The sequence below is a fragment of the Drosophila kikkawai genome, chromosome 3R (genome assembly GCF_030179895.1).
Source record: "Drosophila kikkawai strain 14028-0561.14 chromosome 3R, DkikHiC1v2, whole genome shotgun sequence".
In the NCBI taxonomy this organism is placed as follows: Eukaryota; Metazoa; Arthropoda; class Insecta; order Diptera; family Drosophilidae; genus Drosophila; species Drosophila kikkawai.
The window spans coordinates 32,617,501-32,637,965 of NC_091731.1; the positions used below are offsets into that span (position 1 = coordinate 32,617,501).

The following is a 20,465-nucleotide window of genomic DNA, read 5'->3' on the forward strand; positions in this document are numbered from 1 at the left end:
CACGAGCGAATCATCAAGATCTCTGTGTCGTACAACCATCAGCACTTGGCTCTGTACACCAACACTGGCCTCCTGTGGCTGGGAAGCGTCGATATGCGGCAGAAGTACTGTGAATTCGATACCGGCCGCAAGGATATGCCCCTTCAAATGGAGTGGATCATGAACACGGATAACACCGAAGCGGATGCAGTGGTCATCTCCTATCCCTCGTATCTCTTAATCGTAAATCGGAATGCTGATCGCAGCGATTTCCCCTACGATCCGGTCATGTTTCTGGTGGCCGAAATGGATGGCGTGCGCATTATCACCCAGAGTTCGCACGAGATGATTCAGCGCCTGCCGAAGTGCGTGGAGAATATCTTTGCTGTGAATAGCCAAGAACCGGCCAGCTATCTGTTTGAGGCACAGAAGAAGTTTGAGGAGAGCTCCTACAAGTCGGATGAGTATCTCAGCATGTGTCGCGAGAAGATTGATTTGGCGGTGACAGAGTGCATTGAGGCGGCCTCCTATGAGTTTTGTCCGGAGACCCAAAAGAGTTTGCTTAGGGTGAGTTAATTATCATACAAAACAAGGTATCCTTATATACATATATGGTTTATAAGGTCGGAAATTGCTTCTCTTACATTCGAAATATTTTGTTTTAAATTTTAGACAGCTAACTTCGGTAAAGGTTTTATATTCGGCCACAATCCTGACGAATATATGCGCATTATGAGGATACTGAGGGTCCTCAACACCCTGAGACATGAACGGATTGCCATGCCGCTTACTTTCAAGCAGTAAGTTTCAATTAAATGAATGTTGAATGAATGAAACATTATTAACCAATAGGTTTTTTTGCGTTAAACAGGTTCTCACATCTCAATCCTGAGGTGATACTGAGTCGTTTGGTGTTCCGCAAGCACTATGCTGTTGCTATCCAAGTGGCCAAGCATTTAAATCTGCCCGAATCCTGGATTTTGGAGCACTGGGCCTACCACAAGGTGATCAACGATCCCAGTGAGTTGAGATAATCCTTATATAGTTCTTAGCACCCATTAGATGACTGTTTGATATTTCCAGATGACATTGAAGTGGCGCGCAAAATAACCGAAAAATTCAAGAATCCTTCTGTGGAGGGCATTTCCTTTTGCAATATAGCAGCGAAAGCCCATCAGGCTGGGAGGGATGACCTGGCCATCAAGCTATTGGAACTAGAGCCACGGGCTTCGCTTCATGTCCCCCTGCTGTTGAAAATGCGCAAGTTCGATCGGGCTGTGGGCAGTGCTACGCAGTCGGGAGACACAGAACTCATCACGCGTGTGCTATTGGAGATGAAGATGCACATGATGTTGTCCAATTTGCATGTATGTAATAGATCTTTTGGAAGTTTCAAAAAATACATGACTTTCCCCCTGCAGATGACCATTAGGGATCATCCACTGGCCTTAAATATGTACAAGAAGATCATGAGGGAATCAAATAGAGCTGGTCTCTATGGCATCTATAATACCGAAGACGACCAGAAGGCCATTGCCGAGTATCATTTCCAGAATGCCATCGAGAGTGAAGGGCTAGAGTCGAATCTTTCCCTGATTGGGAATGCCTATGCCGCCGGACGATGCACACTGGAGGCGGAGCTTTGTGCCGATACTGGTAGATTGCTAAAACTCCAAAAAACTCTAAGCACCAAGTACAATGCCAGCTTAAACGGTTTGTCCGTTCATGACACCATTCTGGGATTGCTGCAGATCGGCGAGTTGAAGGAGGCGGAGCGCATCAGGAGCGATTTCAAGGTGCCCGAGCGACGATTCTGGTGGCTGCGAATCCTCACTCTCTCCGAGCACCACAAGTGGGAGGAGCTGGAGAAGCTGGCCAAGAGCAAGAAGAGTCCCATTGGCTACGATCCCTTTGTGGAGGTCTGTTTAAAGCAGGGCAATGCTAGTGAGGCGCTTAAATACATCCCAAGGTGTCGGGACAACCGCAAGGTGCACTGGTTCATTCGGGCAAAGTAAGTGAAGATTAGATTAGAAAAAGGATTCAAAGAAGGAATAATCAAATCATTTATACATTTTCCTTAGCTTCCTGAACGAGGCCATAGATTGCGCCTTCGAGCAGCGAGACGTGCACAGTCTCTACGAATTGCAGAAGAAGGAGGGTGTGGTCAGCGATCGCACTTTGCTCGGCAAAGTATGCAACTATATCTCCATGTTGGAGATGAGAAAGTAGTCGCGACATTCCTATTTATAGGCGAAAAATGAATATAATAAAAACTATTTATTGATGTCTATATTCCTATTAAAGAATTGTAGATTTTGCCTATTGCCTATCCAATTTAGCTTGTGGGAATTACAACTTTCAAGTAAGTAACATTTTTTAGGATCAGAAATACCATTGGAGAACCCTTTAAATCATGATCCGGCATGTTTATTTTGTTTTTGTAAGCAAAGTTTATATTTTAAATGATTTTTGAATGTCACCCAACTCCAAATAAATTCAATTAGCTTCAATTAAGTTTGTTTTTAAAGGACATTTTATTATACATATGTATATGTAGTATGTAATAGATCACATAAAGCAAAAAGAGAATATTTTACTACATTTTTTGTTTGTTTTTATGTTGTTGTTGATGATGTTTTTTTTTTTTGTTTTTTGTGGCTTGGCAAATCCCTTTCGAGCCATGTGTAAAGGATAAGTTGATTTGATGTCGATGATGATGATGGGTAATGTTTAAACTTTAGTTAATTCTCTACTATAATTACGATTTTAGTAAATTACAATTACAATACATTATATATATATATATAGTACATAGTTGTATGTAGGTAGGTAGAGATGAATAAATTAACTATTCATTTAAATTTTTTATTCATTTTCTGGTTTTTATTATTACTTTTTTTGTTTTGTATTTAAAAAGTTATTTCAGTTATTAATTTTTTATGGGTTTGTGTATGTGGTTTTGTTTTTTGTTAAATTTACATACATATATTAAATATATTTACGAACATAACAGCAGTCTTATATAAGATGACATACTCAATTTATTGTTTTCATTTAGAGGGGTTCTTTTTTGGGTTTGAGTTCATTATCCGTGTTGAAAGTCTGAATGGGGGAGGCTTCGGTGAACCGAGGACGTGTCTAGTGGCTTTCGATACCGTCTATATAAAAGTTGTTTGGCTAAACTAGGGCGATCCGTTGGGAGTCGCTTAAGCGTGAGGTCTTAAAGATATTGTATTTAGATGTACATATAAGTAGGCATCGGTATCTATGTAGGTGTGTCTCTATATTCTATTAGGGATAGTTTTAGTATTAGTTCTATTTTGTTTAGTTGCGGTTAATTTTTAAGACGCTGGGCGTCTGCGAAATGCGCTCTGAAAATGTTCCTATCTTTCTTTATATTTCATTTTGTTTTGGCGGCTGACTAAATTGATGTACGATTTGATGTATGTATGTATACTTGATGTAAATATATATCGTATCTTGAATGCTTAAGGAACCCGATACGGCGAATTGTGAGAGGCATGCAAGGAAATACAATCATCGGGAGTATGCTCAAATATATATATATAATCTTGTATTATTTATCGTATATTTGTTGTATTTGTTTTTTGGGGACTTTACACACTTAGGGACGTTTGAAAAACATTAAAAACTAACCAATTACAATTACAATACACATGCACTTGGACACACACTCACACAGCTACAGACACAGTTGTATATATAAATAATATATAATAAATTTATAATTATAATACTATAACTACTTTAGAGTTATTGGTGGATCCTAAGCGCTGAAACGCTCCTGGCCGACGGTTCGGTTCGTTTCGGCCCCGTGGGCTTTTCCCACAAAAATTTTCAACTAACTAGAGTTTCGGGTTTTGAAATATTCGATTCGACATTCAATTTATAAATTTCTGCATCTGCTCTTTATATTTTCAATTTACAATTTTGCTACTTCCATTCGGGTTTATCCACTGTTGTTGTTGATCTCTGGCAGCCAATAATTTATGACTTTTGAATTTGAATAAGTGATTTAACTGGTTGGGGGAAGGCCCCAATGCTTTGATTTCACTGAAATTGTACAGGGGAAAGTTTGTCAAGTTATAGAAGCTTATATGTTGCCGGTGATTCCCCCCGCCAACCAGTTCTTTCGCGTGAAAATGATAAATTTAATTTAACTACAATAATGACTAGTTGAAGAGCGAGCTTCAAATATATATATTTACTACTTTTTCCGTGTTTCTTACTTAATTCTTTTTCTCAATTTTTTTTGTATGTATTGTTAATTTTGTTGTTGTTTTATAATTATAAAATTATCTAAAGCTAATACAGAGAAGCTTTTCTATGCTGGCCAATGTATATTTACAATAAACGTAATGGTTGAAGAATTTCCATCTTGAAATTGTTGAGATTAAGTTTTGGGCATTGTGTTGATTTTGTAATTCTTGTGGATGTGATTTTTTAATAGTTGCGAAATGCATGGAATTTGTTTTTATCATTTTGTTGTATTATAAAATATTGTTGGTATTATTATTATTATTCTATTTCTTTTGCATTTATTTTGGAAGCCAAATGGAAATTCTTGCTTCTTGTTTGTTTTGGAAAACTTCTCTAAAGATTTTTAGCTTCTACTTTCACTTCCTCTTACTGCCTTCTGCTTCTGCATCCTTTTCCCATCTGCCTTATTAGCGAATCCTCTTGCTCCGCCTCTCGTCCGGTTTGTTAGTCAGTTTAGTTACTACTTCATCACAGCCAACTCTCTTTTGCCATCAGCGGCGCCCAGCGATCCGCTCATCTCACCTCACCGCCAGCATCTCTCTCGTCTTCGTTACGGATCAGTTGATCGTTTTCTTGTACAGATTGTGGTGTATGTGCTCGTTCTGCAACGCGCACATTTGGCCCACAGCAACCGCCCGCAAGCCACCGCCGCCACCTGATCCTCCAGAAATGCTCACATCCGATGGACTGCAATCGACTCCCGTTGGACTCGTTTTGGCGGCTCGCAGGTTGGAGAAGAACTTCTCCTTGATGGCCAGCGCCGAATACTTGTGCTCAATAAAGGTCGGTGAGATCTGCATGGGGGTGGTGATGCAACTGGCTGATGCTGGTGGCGGTGGCTTGGCAGGAGTCGTTGCTGAAGACCTCTTGGCGGTTGACAGAACCGTAAGCGTTGGCTTGCTGGAATCGCTGCTGTGGTTGCTGTTCGCGTTGCCGCTGAGGTTGCTGTTCTGTGAGCAGGAGTAAGAGGTTTCTGCAATAAGTAGAGAGAAAAGGAAAAGAAGTAACGAAAAAACATAAAATCAAAATAAAAAAACAAAACGTTAAACCCAAAAGTTTGTACAGAGAGGGAGAGAGAGATGTAAAATTGTAGAAAACTAATCCATAATCAAGGGAAATTATATATTGCACCGTTGTCGTCGTCGTCTTAAACTTAATGTAGATGCGAGTGGGTATATATCGTAAGTATATATCGTACAATTAAATTCAATTTACTAAGGCTTAGAACATAAATAATACTTGGTTGTTTAGTTTAGAATACAAATACGAATAGTACACTAAGGCTAGAGCCGGAGAGCTGAGATTAATCAAGTTGTAATTGATAGTTGGTTATAATAATAATAAAAGTGATCGCTTGGAAATGAATTTGAAGTGTGCACTTGCTGCATATTTATTACAATTGTTGATCGCGTTTCGTTTTATTTATAGTCTAATTAAATTAAGAGGAGATCAGCCGTTGTAAATAGTTTAATACAAGCATGATGATAGTCATACATACAAATTATAGTGATTAATTCTCTCGTTAAATTATACAAAATTTTACATATTGCACAATCAGTGCAGTGATTGCATGTGTGTGTCTGTGTGTAGTCGAGTTATATGATACAATTTTGTTTAAAATTAAAACACAACTTAAGTTCCTGGTCTCTAAGCAAGTAAGCAGTCTACGGAAATCTTTCCAAAAATGGTTCTTTTGGTGAGTGAGTGAAGGTCTGACGACTTGGCGGCGCCCCCTCCCTCTAAGCTTTAGCATTCTGCCGAGTCAAGAATGCAAGTTTTGCGTGCCCCCTTCTCCTCGCTAAGTAGGCTTGGGCGGCGACTCCTGGCCAGTCAGCTTTCGGTGCATCAATAGCTGCTTGAGTATAGGCTACGTCTCTTCGTTAACGGCGCCCGCGCCTACAACTTCAATGCCCGCTACTGTTACCGATGCTGCTGCCACTCCGATTTCCTCTTTACTCTCCGTTATGCTGGCAATTGCCGCCGCCACGCTCTCTGAAATGCCATCGCTCTGCCCATCCGTGTCCGTATCCATGGGCTCCACCAGTTCCACCAGCTTGCCTTTCTTTAACAGCAGCTGTTGCTGTTGCTGGGGCGTGGGCGAGCTGCTTTTGCTACTGTTGCCGCTGATGCTGCTCGTAGGGCTGATGGGTAACACATGGTGCTGTTGCTGCTGCTGCACCTGCTGATGCTGCTGCTGCTGCTGATGCTGAGCCTGCTGCAGTAACTGGCTCGGAGTTGTGGGCTCCTGCAGCAGCAGTATGTTGGTCTTCTTGGCTAGCGAGGCCACCAGAGCTTGCTGCTGCTGGGTACTGTTCCCATTGGTGGTGGTGGTGAAGGTCAGCGTCTGTGTGTTTTTGGTGGGCGAAGTAGCCGGCGTAAGAATGCCCAAGTTTACCAAATTGGGCATCTGTTTGTTGCCGTTGAGAATGGTTTGTCCATTGGTTATCTTGTTGCTACCGTTGTGCTGCTGCTGCTGCAATTGTTGCTGCTGCACAATGTCCAATGCTGTGGAGGCACCATTGGCCACATTGGTGGCCAGCTTGAGTATCTTGCTGGCCGTTGCATTGGCTGCCATTAAATTGCTAACCGACTTGGCAGTCGGCGTGTTGTTGCCATTATTGTGATTGTTGCTGGCTTTAATGGATACTAAACCGAGTGTGCTGCGCATTAAATTGTTGTTGCTGTTACCTGTTGCAGTGCCGCCGTTCTGTTGGAGCTGCTGCTGCTGCTGTTGCTGGTGTTGCTGCGGCTGGGTGGGAAGATTGGTCAGCGTGACCACGTTCCCGGCGCTGAGCTGCTGCAGCACATTGCCATTGCCGCCGGTCACAAGCGCTGCTGTGTTGCTGGTGGTGCTGCTGCTGTTGCCATTGTTGTTGTTGTTGGAGAGGCTGCTACTGCCGCCGTGGCAACTGCTGGCGCTGCTCGACATGTTGCTAATGCTTGAGGGGCTTAGCGAGCCCAGCGATTGCGACGGCGAGTTGCTGCGCTGAATAACTGGCGGCGGGGGATTGGAGTTATTGCTGTTGCTTTGGCTGCCACCCAAGGGGGCAGTTCCAGCGGCTGCTGCCGTTTCCAAGGCAGTGGCCATCAGCTGGGCATTCAGCACACTCTCCGGCTGCGAGTTGTGCGTGTGTAAAGCATGATTCTTCAGGCCCTGGGCCGTCTTGTAGCTCTTGCCGCAGTGACACTTGTAACCCTTGCGCACTCTGTGGGAAGTCGAGCTATTAGTTTAACATTTCCGTTTAACATTAAAAAAAAAAAAAAACAATATAGGCAATGTTTGCTTACCTTCCGTCCTTTTTGTGGCCATTCTTTGAATGATACTTGATGCCGTTGACGTTTTTATAACGCTTCTTGCATCCAGGAACAGGGCAGGCGAAGGGTTTCTCATTGCCAGGCGTGCCGTTGCTTCCGCCACCGGAATGCCTGCATAATTTAAATAAATTTAGCAACGAGCAACTATAGTAAACTATAGTAATAATACCTGCTGCCATAGCGCATGATGAACTCGGAGCTGAACTCTTCGGTGGTCCACGAGTCGTTGCTATCCTCTGACTCTGTGACCACCATTTCATCCTCGTCCATTTCACTGCCTGCAGAGACAAGGGCAAATCAAAGAATTGAGTACTGGCTGATCAATATGGTTTAATTTGATCAGGGAGCATACCTGTGGGCGTTGTGCTGCGGTTGGACGAGGACATGCTGTAGCTGTGGTGCTTGATGGCCAGCTTACGCTTGAGCTCCACATTATTGCCGGTTCCATGGCCGGTGTTGTTGGAGCCGCTATTGGTGGTCGGTGGGGCGGTGTTGCTATTGTTGCTGGCCAGATAGTTGCCCGCCGCAGCCGCCTCCTTGCGGTTCTCCTCGGTGATGAAGCGCAGGACATAGCTTAGGGGCAGGCAGGCAGGCTGGGCCTGTTCCTTCTGTTCGACCACCTTTGGATCATAGTCTAGAAAGATTACCAGACATAGGTTAGTTATTATTGTGCAAGTATCTACCTAACTAATGCTAGGTCAATGTATGGAATTAATTATCAATTATAAAAGTCAGAGTTATTTGGAGATAATTATTGCAAATGAAATATGTATGTATGTATTATTCATAAAATTCCAAATCCCCATTGTTATTATTCCCAAACGAAACTGGATTCAATTACGGGACACGCCTGTCTAAATAGAGACAGAAACGGGATTGACTAATTAAAAATTCCCTTTGGCATAGGACACAGAGAATCCGAACCGGAATGCGGGCTACCAGAAAACCTGCATCCCAGACGAAATTCGTTTGCAAGCGTGCTGTGTTTGCACTGGAACAAGTTCAGAGACATTCGGCGGAGAACACAGTGAATACCAGGCCAGACCAGACCAGAGACAGCGACCCACAGGCCGGGCAATTTATTATTAAAATGTCGAAATAAGTAAATAAGCGAGAGTGCACGTAGGGGATATTTTATGGCGGTGAATTTAGTGCGCCTGCTGACGCATTTTCCCTGGGTTTTTTCGAGGGTTATGCGGGGGAGTACTCGTGGCAGGAGCACATGGCACTCTGTGCAACCATCGTGTGGACACTATCTTATCGCCAAAGCAAGCATAATAACAGGTGCTCCCCTTTTCTACGTCTTTATTTACTCTTTGGTCTGTGTGAGTGTGTGTTTGCAGCAACCTAACCTCCATAAGCAGACAGCGAGCGGAGCACGCTTTATTTCTCAATTAAATCATTTTGGTGCGTAACTGTGTCAGCCGACCATTCATCATCATCTGCGACACGGAGCACCCTATGGTCGGCGAATGTCACCCGGTTGCCGTAACCAGTTAACGGACGGCTGCTAAACGAATAATTAACATCCATCGATCAGCGGCTCTCTTAAATTGATGCTTCCCACTCGTCATTTGTGGCAAGTTCTTCACTTACTTTAATTCTAAACTCAAACAGAAGAACAAGTCCATCACAAGACTATAATTAATATAAATGGCAAGCCTAATAAAACAGTTAATACAAGCTTAAGGCTTTGTTTTGTAACTTTGGATTAATAATATTTCGATTCGCGTTACAGAAACATGATTTTTTTTAACAAGGTTTGCATTAAGGTTTCTTCTCATTCTTCCTACAGATCCTACGAACAATCTTGGTTTAAAATGTATTGCATTTTCGGTAGCTAAATCCCACGCAAACGATAACAGTTAGATAAAGTTGCACTTTAATTGCTTCTATTCAATACGATTCGTATCTCGTATTGGTGTGCAAATAGAAAACATATGCCGCAAATTGGTTATTATGCCAAACATATGCTTTCATTTAGCCCGCTGCTCCTTTTGGCACACATTACTGTGCTGCTTATCAGGGCGAAATGCGATTAAAAACATTTGCGGCAATGATTGCGGTGGTGGTGATGGTGATGTCTACGTGCCGTCCAATCGATTGATGATGACACATACGGACATGCACATATACGAATTATGAGTGCGTAGTGCCCTGAGTATTATGTGCGTAATATTTCCACGTACTCTATCGAGTATGGTGCACTTATTTGCCTTGAAAATTCGCAGTTGTAAGTCGCAGCAGCACACATTCTTTTCTGATGATTAAATAGACTTATACTTGCGAGCACGGCGCCATTTGTTAACGGTCAAATCAGTTCACTCAATTCTGGTAATTTTTTTGTATTTTTATTCTCAGATCCGCCTTCATATTATTGTTATTATTTTGTTGGTGATAACCCGAAGTGCCTCTCTCTCTCTCTCCCTCTCTGTAGGTGACACTTTCCGCTGTCTCGATGTTTGTGTGTTTATCAAATCGAGTATTTTACAAACAACTTTTAAACAAACAGCATCTAGCTACATACATATGTATATACACATATATACTGCCTGCCCGCTGAGTGTATATCATACGGTTTTTGTATTTCAAAAACAAAATAAACGCAGATCCCTCTCTCTTTTTCGCACTTGTGACTCATGTGCACTTGTTGCAGAACTCGGAAAGATAACACTTGTCTTTCGCCTGAACATGCGGTTTCAGTTTGTATTTTATTTTATTTCACCGGCAGCTGTCGCAAAAACTTTCCAATAGCTGCATAAAGCATTCCAAGTTTGAAATTTGATAAATACCAAGTCGTTGACTGCTGTGAATTTATGTTGACATTGTAAGTGCAGGGACACCTAGTTTTGTTTTAACCCCTATATGCTGCACTCTTATCGCATGCATTCTATTTAGATAGCATTTTATAAATATTTTTTTTTTTTTTATATAAAGAAAATCTTATTCAATGCTAAAAATAAAGCAGTAGAAAAATTCCCGGAATTTAGAGCCTAATCACAAAATCCCCATAAATTCTATTGATACAATGTTTATAAATTAAATACGGTTGCTTTTTCAGAGTTCTTGAAGTATATAGTCCAAGACAACGTCAAGATATTAGGACCCTAAAACCCCGAGATCGTATAATATCAAATATTCCTTATATTATCCTTCCTATATATCCCTTATTCTGGTTTCATTCATTTCCTAAATTAATGGGTTAACTAAGTTTTACCGCGTTTCGAAACGCAAGTGCAGTAGAGACACGCGCTCACGCATACATGGGTACTGGCACACACACTGGGAAATTCGGGACACACAACAGGTGCCTGGCAACTGTGAAAAGGACAAACCTGAAGGTCTTGCCCGCTTTTTTTCGAGCTGCCATGACAACCGAAACGTAACGAAGACAACGCCCAGAGCGGCGGCATGATAAGGAGACGTACATCCAGCCATATCCATTTAGAGCCCGGCCCACGCATCGAGTGTCCTTCGAGATAATGAAATGATGGGCAGCAGCTCGCTCACGTAATGGTTACGGATATGGCTACACGCATACGGGGATGCGGGTATTGGGGTTCCCAGCTCGTTATGGGTGGCTTTTTTGGGGGTGGCACTCAGCACAGTTGCCGTGTGGGCGTATGCTCGAGCTTCGCTTCGGCTTTATGTAATGCCGCAGCCCCTGGGCAAAAGGGGGTGGTGCAGGGTAGAAAGCAAGCCTGCCCGGGCAGCCGCCATTGCTGCGACGGTGTGTGTGTGTGTGTTGACCGTTATCACGCAGCAGTGCGGCAACAACAAAACAGCTGCCAACGTAACTGTAACCGAGTCAGCTGAGCCACCCCTACACTCGCCTGTCTCACCCTCTCGACATGCGTTAGAACGGGAACAAGTGCGAGAGAGATGTACATAGACGCACTGCTCAGGCTGAACATAAATAAAGCCCCGTTAACCATTAAACCACCCCAAACCCCAACCCCCTTTCTGTAATGTGGCAGCACTGGGCTTAAATTTATTGATTTTACCTCCCTGGAAACCCCAGGTGCTAAAATTAGAAATTGTTTATTTCAGCCGGTAAAAGTCCACTCGCACACATGCATGCACTCGAAATGATTAATTGGGGAGAGCCTCAAAGTCACGTGGACAGGGATTTAAAAAGAAACAATATCGATTATGCGGGGGTGGCAGCCGAGGCAGCCGTGCAAACTGGAGCGCGTCTCCAGCTCCAGTTACCGGATACGGACCCCTTTCTACCTATCGGATACGTGTACACCTGTCTCGCAACGCGAAAACTAAAACCCAAGCCAAGCCATGCGGACAGGTCAAAAAAAGGGCGCTCAACTCGCCGGTTCCATAGTACAACAACAGCCGCAACAACAACAAGATGCTGTGTTGGCCTCACTCATACACACACAGGCACAACATTGAATGGATCACCGGCTTTTTGCTCGCTTTGTTTTGCTTATGCTGCCTTCTCGCTCGCACCCGCACCTTCCAGCGGACAGATCGTCGAATGCTGTACGCGCTTGGAAGTTGGGCGTGTGTTGTGAGCTCGGTGTGCGTGTGTGTGCGCGAGCACAGGTAGGCGCTGCCCGACGCCCGCCTATTGAGTATGCTGCATCGATTTTTAGAAGCCATTCGAATTGCCATTAATGAGCTCCAACAACTGTTCGTTCTAGCCGCCTGCTGGCCGTGCAAACTGCAATTCATCCAATAAAAACAACATTCAATTCACCACGAAGCCACTCACGCACTCACACTTTCAAACACACGCACACACCGTCCATTCGGTTATTTATGCCGCCACATACGTGTGTTCGTATAGAAGGGTAAATAAATAGAATAAACAAAACACACCGACCGACCGACATCACGCGACGGGAAAATGATTAGGAAACTGCAGTCTGCGTACCTATGTGGGTGTCCTCGATGTGTGATATCAGATCGCCCAAGCTTGGAAATGTGATGCCGCAGCCATTGTACTTGCAGACGTTGATCAGGAACACGGCCATATCACCGAAACGAATGTGACTGCGATATAGGTTTGTAGTTATGTAAAATTGTTCGGGGAATACTGTTGTTGTTGCTGGTGGTGGCAGTGCGCGCGCCTATCGAGTGCACCCCTATCGATAGTCAGCAGAACTGCATGCTGGCGATTTATCGGCCCCTGGATGCGGATGTGGTCAACTTTTATTTAATCCAATCCAAACCGGCTTATCCTTAAATGCAGCGAAAATCGAAATCCAGTGCCTTGCGGTGCCTTTCGTTGTTGCTGTCCTTTCGCCGCGCTGCTGCTGCTGCGTGGTGTGGTGTGTTTCGGTCTCAAGCGTGCCCCACACACACACACACTCATGCGCAAGTGCTGTTATGCAATTGAGGGCTGCAACGATAGAGGGGGGCGGCGTGGCCGGGGCGTGGGCACTTTAGACGGGATCGGAGGATACTTGGGCAAGATTGTTGGGCGGTACTCACAGCATTCTGGGCTTCAATTGAGTTCGCATTTGCGGGTAATTAGAACATTGCCGAACCGACGTGACGTAGACTCCAACGACACGACGCTGCGCTGCGGCTGTAGTTGTGTGGGTCGGCGTGGTGAGTAGGCCAGAAACGGGCCATCACCAGGGCTGCGGCATCCGGGCAATTGGGCAATCGATAAGATGAAATGTATTACAAAAATTCTCTTTTTATTTTAATCAGTTGAAAGAACTTGTATTACCAGAATCTACTCTTGCTCAACTACTCGGTGTTCAAAATTTCAATATTTTCAAATTTTCGCGCCAAGCTAGCCGAATCAACTCTTTGACTGGTAAAAAACTCCACTCTAGCGGTTTGACATCAATAATTTTTGTCTTAAATTTATTTAGATTGAAAGTAAGTCTCCTATCCTGAAAAATTAGTAATTTGCACAACTTGCGAAGACTTAAAAACGCTACTTTATGTGTGGTAGGAGACCCGGAACCGGCACCAACTTTCAAGCTTCCAGTTCACCACGAAAGTAAGTGGTCTGAATTATTGCGGAAAGTGCAAAGCTCTTGATGATTATAAAGGTAAAATGCTTTAAGATGATAGTAATTTAGCAGTAATAATTTAAAATAGTAAACCTAGAACCCGATAAAGCCGGTGCCCGCTTACTCTTTCAATTCGCCACACCTCTTTTGTTATTTTTGCTATGCATTTATTATTATTTTGGATAAATTCAATTAACTCAACTAAGTGTGTAATAATTCTAAAAGAAGTCGGCTGTACGTTAAATTTTATATTTGGAAATATAAAGCTATCGATATATTTGTATTTGAATAATAAAAATTTATTGCTCTACAGCTGTAAAAACATCGATAGTGCCCTCACTGGATGTTTTCGATAGGGATAGTATTTTTTAAATCGAGGTATCGCACAGCAGAGCAGCAATCGATACTATCGATATGAATATCGAGGATTGTACAGCTCTATTGTAAGCGACAAGATCCAAATTAAAATCGTGATTATCAGTTTCTGTGCAAAGTACAGATATAAATCCTACGATTCGGTTTCTTCTCAGATCACGATGTAAAGTCATGTTTCGTAAAAACGTGTTTGAAATAAAACTAGATTCGAATGATCATCGATGTTTATTGTCGATATATCGATGTCACCTTTTCTATTTGTATAAATTCCGAATCTTCTCAAAATGCAAGTAAAAGCGCTTTTTAGTCATACACAGTCATGTTATATCAAATAAAATAATTCCACAAACAGGTAAACAAAATTATTACGATCCGGTATTTATTGCTTTCGCGAAAATATCGATATATCGATTACTATATATATATTTCAAATCCGCCAGATTCTAGGGGTACTATACTTCCACCGAGTCCACTGTGAAGGGTTTGTTCGAAGTGAGTTGACGGTCCGCTCTGATAATGATAAAAATTTGACCCCCGCCCAGCGGAGCACCCCCCGCCCGCTGATTGGATAACCGCCGTGGAAAACGCCTCAGATTATCACCAGAATCAGCTAGCCGTGTGGAAAAGCGCGATTATCAGTGCGAAAAGATGAACGAAACGTGCTAAATTGTCGCCATCTTGCGGCACACACACACACATGTGACAGATTCAGAGTGTGCGTGTGTCTCGAGTCGTTGCGTCACTGAAAAAGTCGGAAAACTGGCCAGAATTTCCGAGGAAAACGCTGTAAATAGGTTTTCTCTTTGACTGGCAGCGAAATAAGTGTGTTTCCAGTGCTATCGCTGCTTTTTCGCACGGTGTTACGTAACTTTTCTGAGGCGGCGCAGGCGGCGTTTGGATCTTTGCCACCACTAACGATAATCATATCTCCGTCTATATCTTTTGCAGAGCCGTGCGCTAGCTTCAATTTTGTCGTAAGCCAACAAAAAAAGAAAATCAACCGAAAATGTTCGTGTCGACAGTCTCTCGCATTGCCCCCGTTGCCAGGAGCGCTGTAAGTAGAGCCCCCTATTGTGCGTGTGTACACCTGTGAGAGATAAAGTTGCAAAAGTTACACTTTAAATTCGCGGTTACATAATTTGGGAAAAGTGCATCGATTTTCTTCCATTTCTATGCTGGCATGCCGCTGTGGTGAGCTTCCACGGGCCGCGGTGAAAAAACACGGATGGCACACAGTTACATAAGTTGCGGGTCGAACTTTGAGGTTATGTGCACATTGCGGCTGGACGCGAATAATTGAATGCATTTGCGGGGATTAAAGGGATATAATAATGATAATTAAGTGTAATATTAACTTTGTTTGGCTTTCCCAGTCTGTCCACAGACTTCCTCACATGGCATTGTATAACATGTCGGTGTTTCTTTGGTTGAGGTTAGAACTGGCAAAAGCTTTCCAATGGCTGGGAGGTGAGGGGTGCGGGGGTATTACCAATAATTATTCAGTTTTGTTTATAATTATTATTGACAAGAAATGGGGGATATCTGTTCATTGAGTAGACTAAGAACCACCGAGTGCCACAAGAACAACAAATGACTTGGCTAAAATGCCAATCTAATGAAAATTACTTAACGATTGCATAACTTTTGGCCAAATGCTTTACTATTAAATAGGGACAGAGCAATGAACTTGCAAGGCAACTCAAGGGGTTTAAATTTAGTACATTTTAAAGAAATTTAGCAATTTAAATTAATCTAAAATTTATTGAGTGATCAAAAAAGAGTTGTAAAATTGTAATGTTTTTATACTAAAAACTTTTATACATTTTATCTCAATCAAACATTCGCACAATTCCTCATCCCCGTTCTGTGTTCCTTATATAATGATCAACATCAACTTTCTAACATCGATTTGCAGCTCCTCGCCAGCTCCAAGCAGTACTTGCGACCATTGAGCAGCGCCGTCATCAGCCAGAGCCAGACCTTGGCCGCTCAGAACACAACCCCAGTTGCACTGCTGCCACAGATCCGGTCATTCCAGACCTCGCCAGTCACCCGTGACATTGATTCGGCTGCCAAATTCATTGGTGCTGGTGCTGCCACAGTCGGAGTTGCTGGATCCGGTTCGTATTGGTTTTGTTTTGTCATTCATTCTCATCTTGTAAATCATAATCCATCGCTCAAGGGAATCTCCGGAGTCTTAACGCTTCTCTTGACCGCTCTACCAAGTCAGTTACAATCTAGCATCTGGGGCACACACAACGAGTATCTGATTACTCTTCAAATGAATTGCCCCGGGAAGGTCTGAGAATTGGCCAAAGTCTCCTTTGGGGAGACTTCATTTCCTAGCAGGAAACCTGTGTGATTGCAGGGCGAAAGTACCAGAAATCCTGTGACCACGGTGTTGCCGTTGCCCAGCGACCGCCGCCTGGTTGCATTGAAAGCTTTCGTGGCCAGCCGTTTAAGTGCGATGTGCTTGCTGCCCCCTCGGGGGCAGAACTCAATTCAGACTAATCTGTGACTGACTTACCAGGCGACAAAGAGGCGAAGGGCACTGGAGACACCCCTGAAGAGAGCTGTGTTTATGCTTGAAAATCCTTAGAAACAAAAGAATAAGCACAGCTCGAAGCTTCGGCTTTTGTCGAAGATCATCTTTCATTGTTTACATCCAACTTGAGACTAATGCCTTGATTTTTGTACTCTTTTTTCCTCTATTTCTGATAACGACAACGAACCAATACAACAGGTGCTGGTATCGGAACAGTATTCGGTTCCCTCATCATCGGTTACGCCAGGAACCCATCGCTGAAACAGCAGCTGTTCTCCTACGCCATTCTGGGCTTTGCCCTGTCTGAGGCCATGGGTCTGTTCTGTCTTATGATGGCCTTCCTGCTGCTCTTCGCCTTCTAAGCGCGCGCACTCATCGAATGCTCGTCCTTGTTTCCTGCAATCGTGCGTGCGTGCGATTGTATGCCCTGTCTTCTGTCAATCGATTTGGCAGATTTGGCGGGCGTGCAGACGCATCCGCATCCCAGCGGTGGCAGAGCGAATGAATAGTAGTAACCAACAACCAACAACAACAACACTTCAACAACCAGAACAAACAACACCAATGTTCGTTTTTCGATTATTATTGATAAAAATGATTGAATAATTGATAGCAAACAAGAACATCCTGTACCACTATCTAATTATAAATACCAACAACCACATAATATATGTAATTTTGTTTTTAAAAAACACCCGAGAATGCAGTAGTAGTCGCTTGAGAAGAGGAGAACAGAGATCAACCCGAAACACACATATTTTAAGTTGAACAACGCGAGGAGGAAGGAAATTGGATAGACGACGGCGACCTTGGCACATTCACAACAGCGATTGTAACGAAATGTAAACGAACGGAAGATTAAAATTAGATTTTAATTGAAGTTAGCTCACCTTTAGTCCCAACCACAAGCCACGGATGAAGTCTGGAACCAAAGCGCAATGCAACCACTGGCTAAAAATTCGGCGAAGGATCGAACGCGTCCGCGGACCAAGGCTCTCTCTCTCCCCCCGAAGTTCTTGGACATTAAATATCCAGCGGCAGGCAATCAGACGTGAGCGAACCCTTCGCCCATCGAACATCTATTGGATTTAAAGCTAGTGGCTTGCGTGGCATTTGCCTGGACATAAATCTGTCGGAATGTGTGTTGTGGACTGAGCGCGCGTTATGTATGGTTCTGCAAACTGTATCGATTTTATGTGGCGTGTACTGAGAAAAACCCTTTGTTTCGAGAATTTTTCTTTTTGTATTAAAAGAAAATCAGTTTCCTTATTGTACAAGCAGTTGATTTTTTTATTGCCACTTAATATTTATCATGATTATGTACCAAAAAAGTTGAGCAAACGAGCCGAGCTAAATTGTGAAATAAAGGAACAATGAATGTGTGAAGGAAAATGAAATGGTTTTATTTTAAATTGTTGAGAAATTAATTAATTTGCAAAAGTCATATCTTATCAGCTGGTATTTTTAAAAAATTCAATTTTGTGCGCCCAAATGCAACCCTGTTTACTAGTAGTAATCGGCCTGAAGCACCCTGTGATTACCGATAACATTGCTGGTAAAAGTACCATCCCTAGGCCTTCGCCACACGTGTGTTTACGTTTTGAAAAGAGATTTTGGCATGGATTTTGCCAAGAAAATACTTAGCAAGTATGGCTGGAAGGAGGGCGAGGGATTGGGCAAGAACAACACCGGCATTGCCGCTCCCCTTAAGGCCAGCTTGAAGTTCGACAACGCTGGCTTGGGAGTGGATCGAGCCCAGGAATTCAATGACCACTGGTGGGAGCGTTGTTTCAACGAAGCGGCCAGCAACGTAGATGTCCAGGTGCAGCAGAATGGCAAGATCACCACCGGCCGCAAGGAGGGCGAGGATGCCGTGGAAATATCCACCAAGGCGTTCTCCGCCCGCAAGCTAAAGAACGCGAAGGAGCAGCACGCCAGCGATGGCAAATCGACCTACGACAACTTCCTGCAAACGGCTTTGCTCACCCAAGGTGGCGGTGAGGTGGAGAATACGGAGCGAATTCGGGTGGAGGACATAGCGGTGACCAAGGTGAGCGTACTGACGGACGAGGAGCTGTTTAAGGCCTGCGGTGGAAGGACAGCGCACAAGGGAGCTCGGCACGGTCTCAAGCTGAGTGGAAAGATTGCCCGCTTGGAGCAGCAGGAGCGCGAGTTGCTGGAGAAGATGCAGAGCAAACTGAAAGCTGCGGAGGAGCAAGCAACAGCTCCAAAACAGAAGAAACGGAAGGATGTAAGTGAAAGAGAGTCCACTGAGGAGAACTTAGAACCGCAAGAGGATAATGAGGACACATCCGAGGTGGCGGCACCTTCAAAGTCCAAAAAGAAGAAAAAGGATAAAGCAGAAAAGTTGAAAGAGAAAGAAGAGCAAACGGAGGATTTGCCTGTAAAATCAAAAAAGAAAAAGAACAAAGCTGAGAAAGTGTTTGAGGAAGAATCTACTGTAAATATATCTGATGAGGAAGTGAAGTCTAAAAAGAAACGAAAGATGCAGGATACTATGGAGGAAGCCGAACTGCCCGTTAAATCAAAAAAGAAGAAAAAGAACAAGGAGGCAAAGGAACAGTAGTTATGAGTTAGGCGTAGTATATGTTAGAAAAATGTAAATTATTAAGAAAATAAAAGTATATAGAAAATGAATTCAAATCTACATTTTCTGCACATATAATTGTATGTATTTAGTTCTAAAAAAATCTATACACGACGCGGGGCATTGTAAAACTAAAGTTAACGTTTGGTCACCTAATTATATAGCCACAATCCACTGGCGGATCGGATCACTTTCTGCCCTTGGCCTTGATGCGCCGCGACTTGCCCATCCGCTTGTTGACAGAAGCTCCCGCTTTAACACCTCGTTGGCGGCGCGACGAACCCTTCTCGCCATCCAATCCCGCCGATGAGGACTTTGTGTTCCGTTTCATTCCCTTCTTCTTGCCACCAAAACCGAACTTCTTGTTGCGCTTCTTGCGATTTTCGGCCGACTGTTTCTGTTTGGACTCCAGCGCCTTGGCATCCTCCAAGAAGTCAAGGTTCTTCAGCTTGCCCTTGCGGAACTTTTTCAGCTTGTCAAGCATATCCTTCTTTTCGGCCTCGCGCTGCACCTTGGTCTGCTTGGCCAGCATCTTGCCCATCTTGCGCTGCTCGCGGATCTGCTTGATGCGCTCGGATTTGGCCTGTCCCTGCTGCTTGGCCATCAGATTGGCGCGCACCTTCTGCATGTGCTCGTCGGACTTGGCCATTTCGGCAAAGTAGTCATCGGGACGGCGGGTCTTGATGCCCAGTTCATGCAGGCGGGGAATGCCCTCGAGCACTGCAGTTTGGGCCTGTCGATGGAAGAGCATTTCGCGCTTGAAATCGTTCAGGACGGGATCTTCTTCGGGACGAATATAGGGCAGCTTATGATTGCCCTTGAACAGATTGGCGCGCTTCTGTTCGTGCTTCTCCATCTGAATCGCTAGCTCGGGGGCCAACGGAGCCAGTGTGTTGATCATGTCCAAGCGCTCCTGCCATGGCAGCTGCAGTCGAATGGCCTCAGTTTTGGCCAGGAGTTTAGCCTGCAAAAAGGATGTTAGTGGAGCACGAGAACACTTATTTAACTGTATACTTACCACATCATTAACTCTGTCCCGCTGCTGGCCGTTAAACTCCACATTCAGACCAGGCTTCAAATCGCCACGCTCAAAGGCCGCTTGCAGCTGCACATTATTGATAAAATTGTAGTGTTTGTGGGGTATATGTCGAAGTTTAGCCACTCACCTCCGCATCGGAGTTATCCCCTGAATCGTAGCCGGAGCCGCTGTCCTCCGTTTCAAAGTCTGACATTCTTAAATTAGGTAAAATCAAGTCTTGCAAATTAAGAAAACAATTTCAACACGTGCGGCTCGCTAGCGGTGGACTAATTCTGTAGACTATCGTTATCGGTTGGCAGATGTCTAATCGATATTTCCATCAACCTCTAGCATCGA

At 43.8% G+C, this 20,465-nt stretch overlaps 5 protein-coding genes across 6 annotated transcripts in view; 3 read left to right on the forward strand and 2 right to left on the reverse strand.

Annotated features, from left to right (window-relative positions):
- Positions 1-2,285, forward strand: part of Vps16A (vacuolar protein sorting 16) — a 3,238-nt gene extending 953 nt beyond the window's left edge. The window contains exons 4-9 of the mRNA XM_017178864.3: positions 1-546; positions 652-779; positions 851-999; positions 1,063-1,346; positions 1,401-1,990; positions 2,061-2,285. The exon at positions 1-546 is cut by the window's left edge and continues 143 nt beyond it. Of these exons, the coding sequence (XP_017034353.1) occupies positions 1-546; positions 652-779; positions 851-999; positions 1,063-1,346; positions 1,401-1,990; positions 2,061-2,208 (1,845 nt within the window). The 3' untranslated portion in view covers positions 2,209-2,285. The remainder of the gene's footprint in view (positions 547-651; positions 780-850; positions 1,000-1,062; positions 1,347-1,400; positions 1,991-2,060) is intronic.
- A 1,876-nt stretch (positions 2,286-4,161) lies between these two features.
- LOC108082824 (uncharacterized protein DDB_G0283357) lies at positions 4,162-13,181 on the reverse strand. 2 transcript variants are annotated; one of them, XM_017178395.3, is made up of 7 exons: positions 13,027-13,181; positions 12,467-12,934; positions 7,928-8,209; positions 7,745-7,853; positions 7,549-7,686; positions 6,949-7,466; positions 4,162-5,233 (listed from the first exon to the last, which is right to left on the reverse strand). In XM_017178395.3, the coding sequence occupies exons 2-7, from the start codon at positions 12,564-12,566 to the stop codon at positions 4,818-4,820; spliced, it is 1,563 nt and encodes a 520-aa protein (XP_017033884.1). In that variant the 5' UTR covers positions 12,567-12,934; positions 13,027-13,181; the 3' UTR covers positions 4,162-4,817. The 2 variants fall into 2 exon arrangements, with proteins under 2 accessions (XP_017033884.1, XP_017033876.1); XM_017178387.3 differs by lacking the exon at positions 4,162-5,233 and having other exon boundaries at positions 5,622-7,466.
- Positions 13,182-14,371: 1,190 nt separating this feature from the next.
- On the forward strand, positions 14,372-17,149 carry ATPsynC (ATP synthase, subunit C). Its single transcript, XM_017178408.3, has 4 exons — positions 14,372-14,429; positions 14,886-14,991; positions 15,853-16,057; positions 16,681-17,149. Exons 2-4 carry the CDS (start codon positions 14,944-14,946, stop codon positions 16,842-16,844), a joined length of 417 nt encoding a protein of 138 aa, XP_017033897.1. The 5' UTR covers positions 14,372-14,429; positions 14,886-14,943; the 3' UTR covers positions 16,845-17,149.
- An 883-nt stretch (positions 17,150-18,032) lies between these two features.
- LOC108083206 (G patch domain-containing protein 4) lies at positions 18,033-19,140 on the forward strand. Its single transcript, XM_017178915.3, has one exon. The coding sequence runs from the start codon at positions 18,101-18,103 to the stop codon at positions 19,067-19,069; it is 969 nt and encodes a 322-aa protein (XP_017034404.1). The 5' UTR covers positions 18,033-18,100; the 3' UTR covers positions 19,070-19,140.
- Positions 19,141-19,148: 8 nt separating this feature from the next.
- Positions 19,149-20,413, reverse strand: LOC108083214 (probable rRNA-processing protein EBP2 homolog). Its single transcript, XM_017178927.2, has 3 exons — positions 20,257-20,413; positions 20,109-20,195; positions 19,149-20,054 (listed from the first exon to the last, which is right to left on the reverse strand). Exons 1-3 carry the CDS (start codon positions 20,320-20,322, stop codon positions 19,278-19,280), a joined length of 930 nt encoding a protein of 309 aa, XP_017034416.1. The 5' UTR covers positions 20,323-20,413; the 3' UTR covers positions 19,149-19,277.
- Between the last annotated feature and the right edge of the window lie 52 nt (positions 20,414-20,465).

Excerpts from the sequence above, each read along its gene's own strand:
- ATPsynC (XM_017178408.3), top strand. The coding sequence starts at position 14,944 with ATGTTCGTGTCGACAGTCTCTCGCATTGCCCCCGTTGCCAGGAGCGCT. Across the intron at positions 14,992-15,852 it reads CCCCCGTTGCCAGGAGCGCT|CTCCTCGCCAGCTCCAAGCA; the intron begins GTAAGTAGAGCC and ends ATCGATTTGCAG. Across the intron at positions 16,058-16,680 it reads AGTCGGAGTTGCTGGATCCG|GTGCTGGTATCGGAACAGTA; the intron begins GTTCGTATTGGT and ends CCAATACAACAG.
- LOC108083214 (XM_017178927.2), bottom strand. The coding sequence starts at position 20,322 with ATGTCAGACTTTGAAACGGAGGACAGCGGCTCCGGCTACGATTCAGGG. Across the intron at positions 20,196-20,256 it reads GGGATAACTCCGATGCGGAG|CTGCAAGCGGCCTTTGAGCG; the intron begins GTGAGTGGCTAA and ends AATAATGTGCAG. Across the intron at positions 20,055-20,108 it reads GGGACAGAGTTAATGATGTG|GCTAAACTCCTGGCCAAAAC; the intron begins GTAAGTATACAG and ends TCCTTTTTGCAG.
- LOC108083206 (XM_017178915.3), top strand. The coding sequence starts at position 18,101 with ATGGATTTTGCCAAGAAAATACTTAGCAAGTATGGCTGGAAGGAGGGC.
- LOC108082824 (XM_017178387.3), bottom strand. The coding sequence starts at position 12,566 with ATGGCCGTGTTCCTGATCAACGTCTGCAAGTACAATGGCTGCGGCATC. Across the intron at positions 7,854-7,927 it reads CCGCAGCACAACGCCCACAG|GCAGTGAAATGGACGAGGAT; the intron begins GTATGCTCCCTG and ends TTGTCTCTGCAG. Across the intron at positions 7,467-7,548 it reads GGCCACAAAAAGGACGGAAG|AGTGCGCAAGGGTTACAAGT; the intron begins GTAAGCAAACAT and ends GACTTCCCACAG.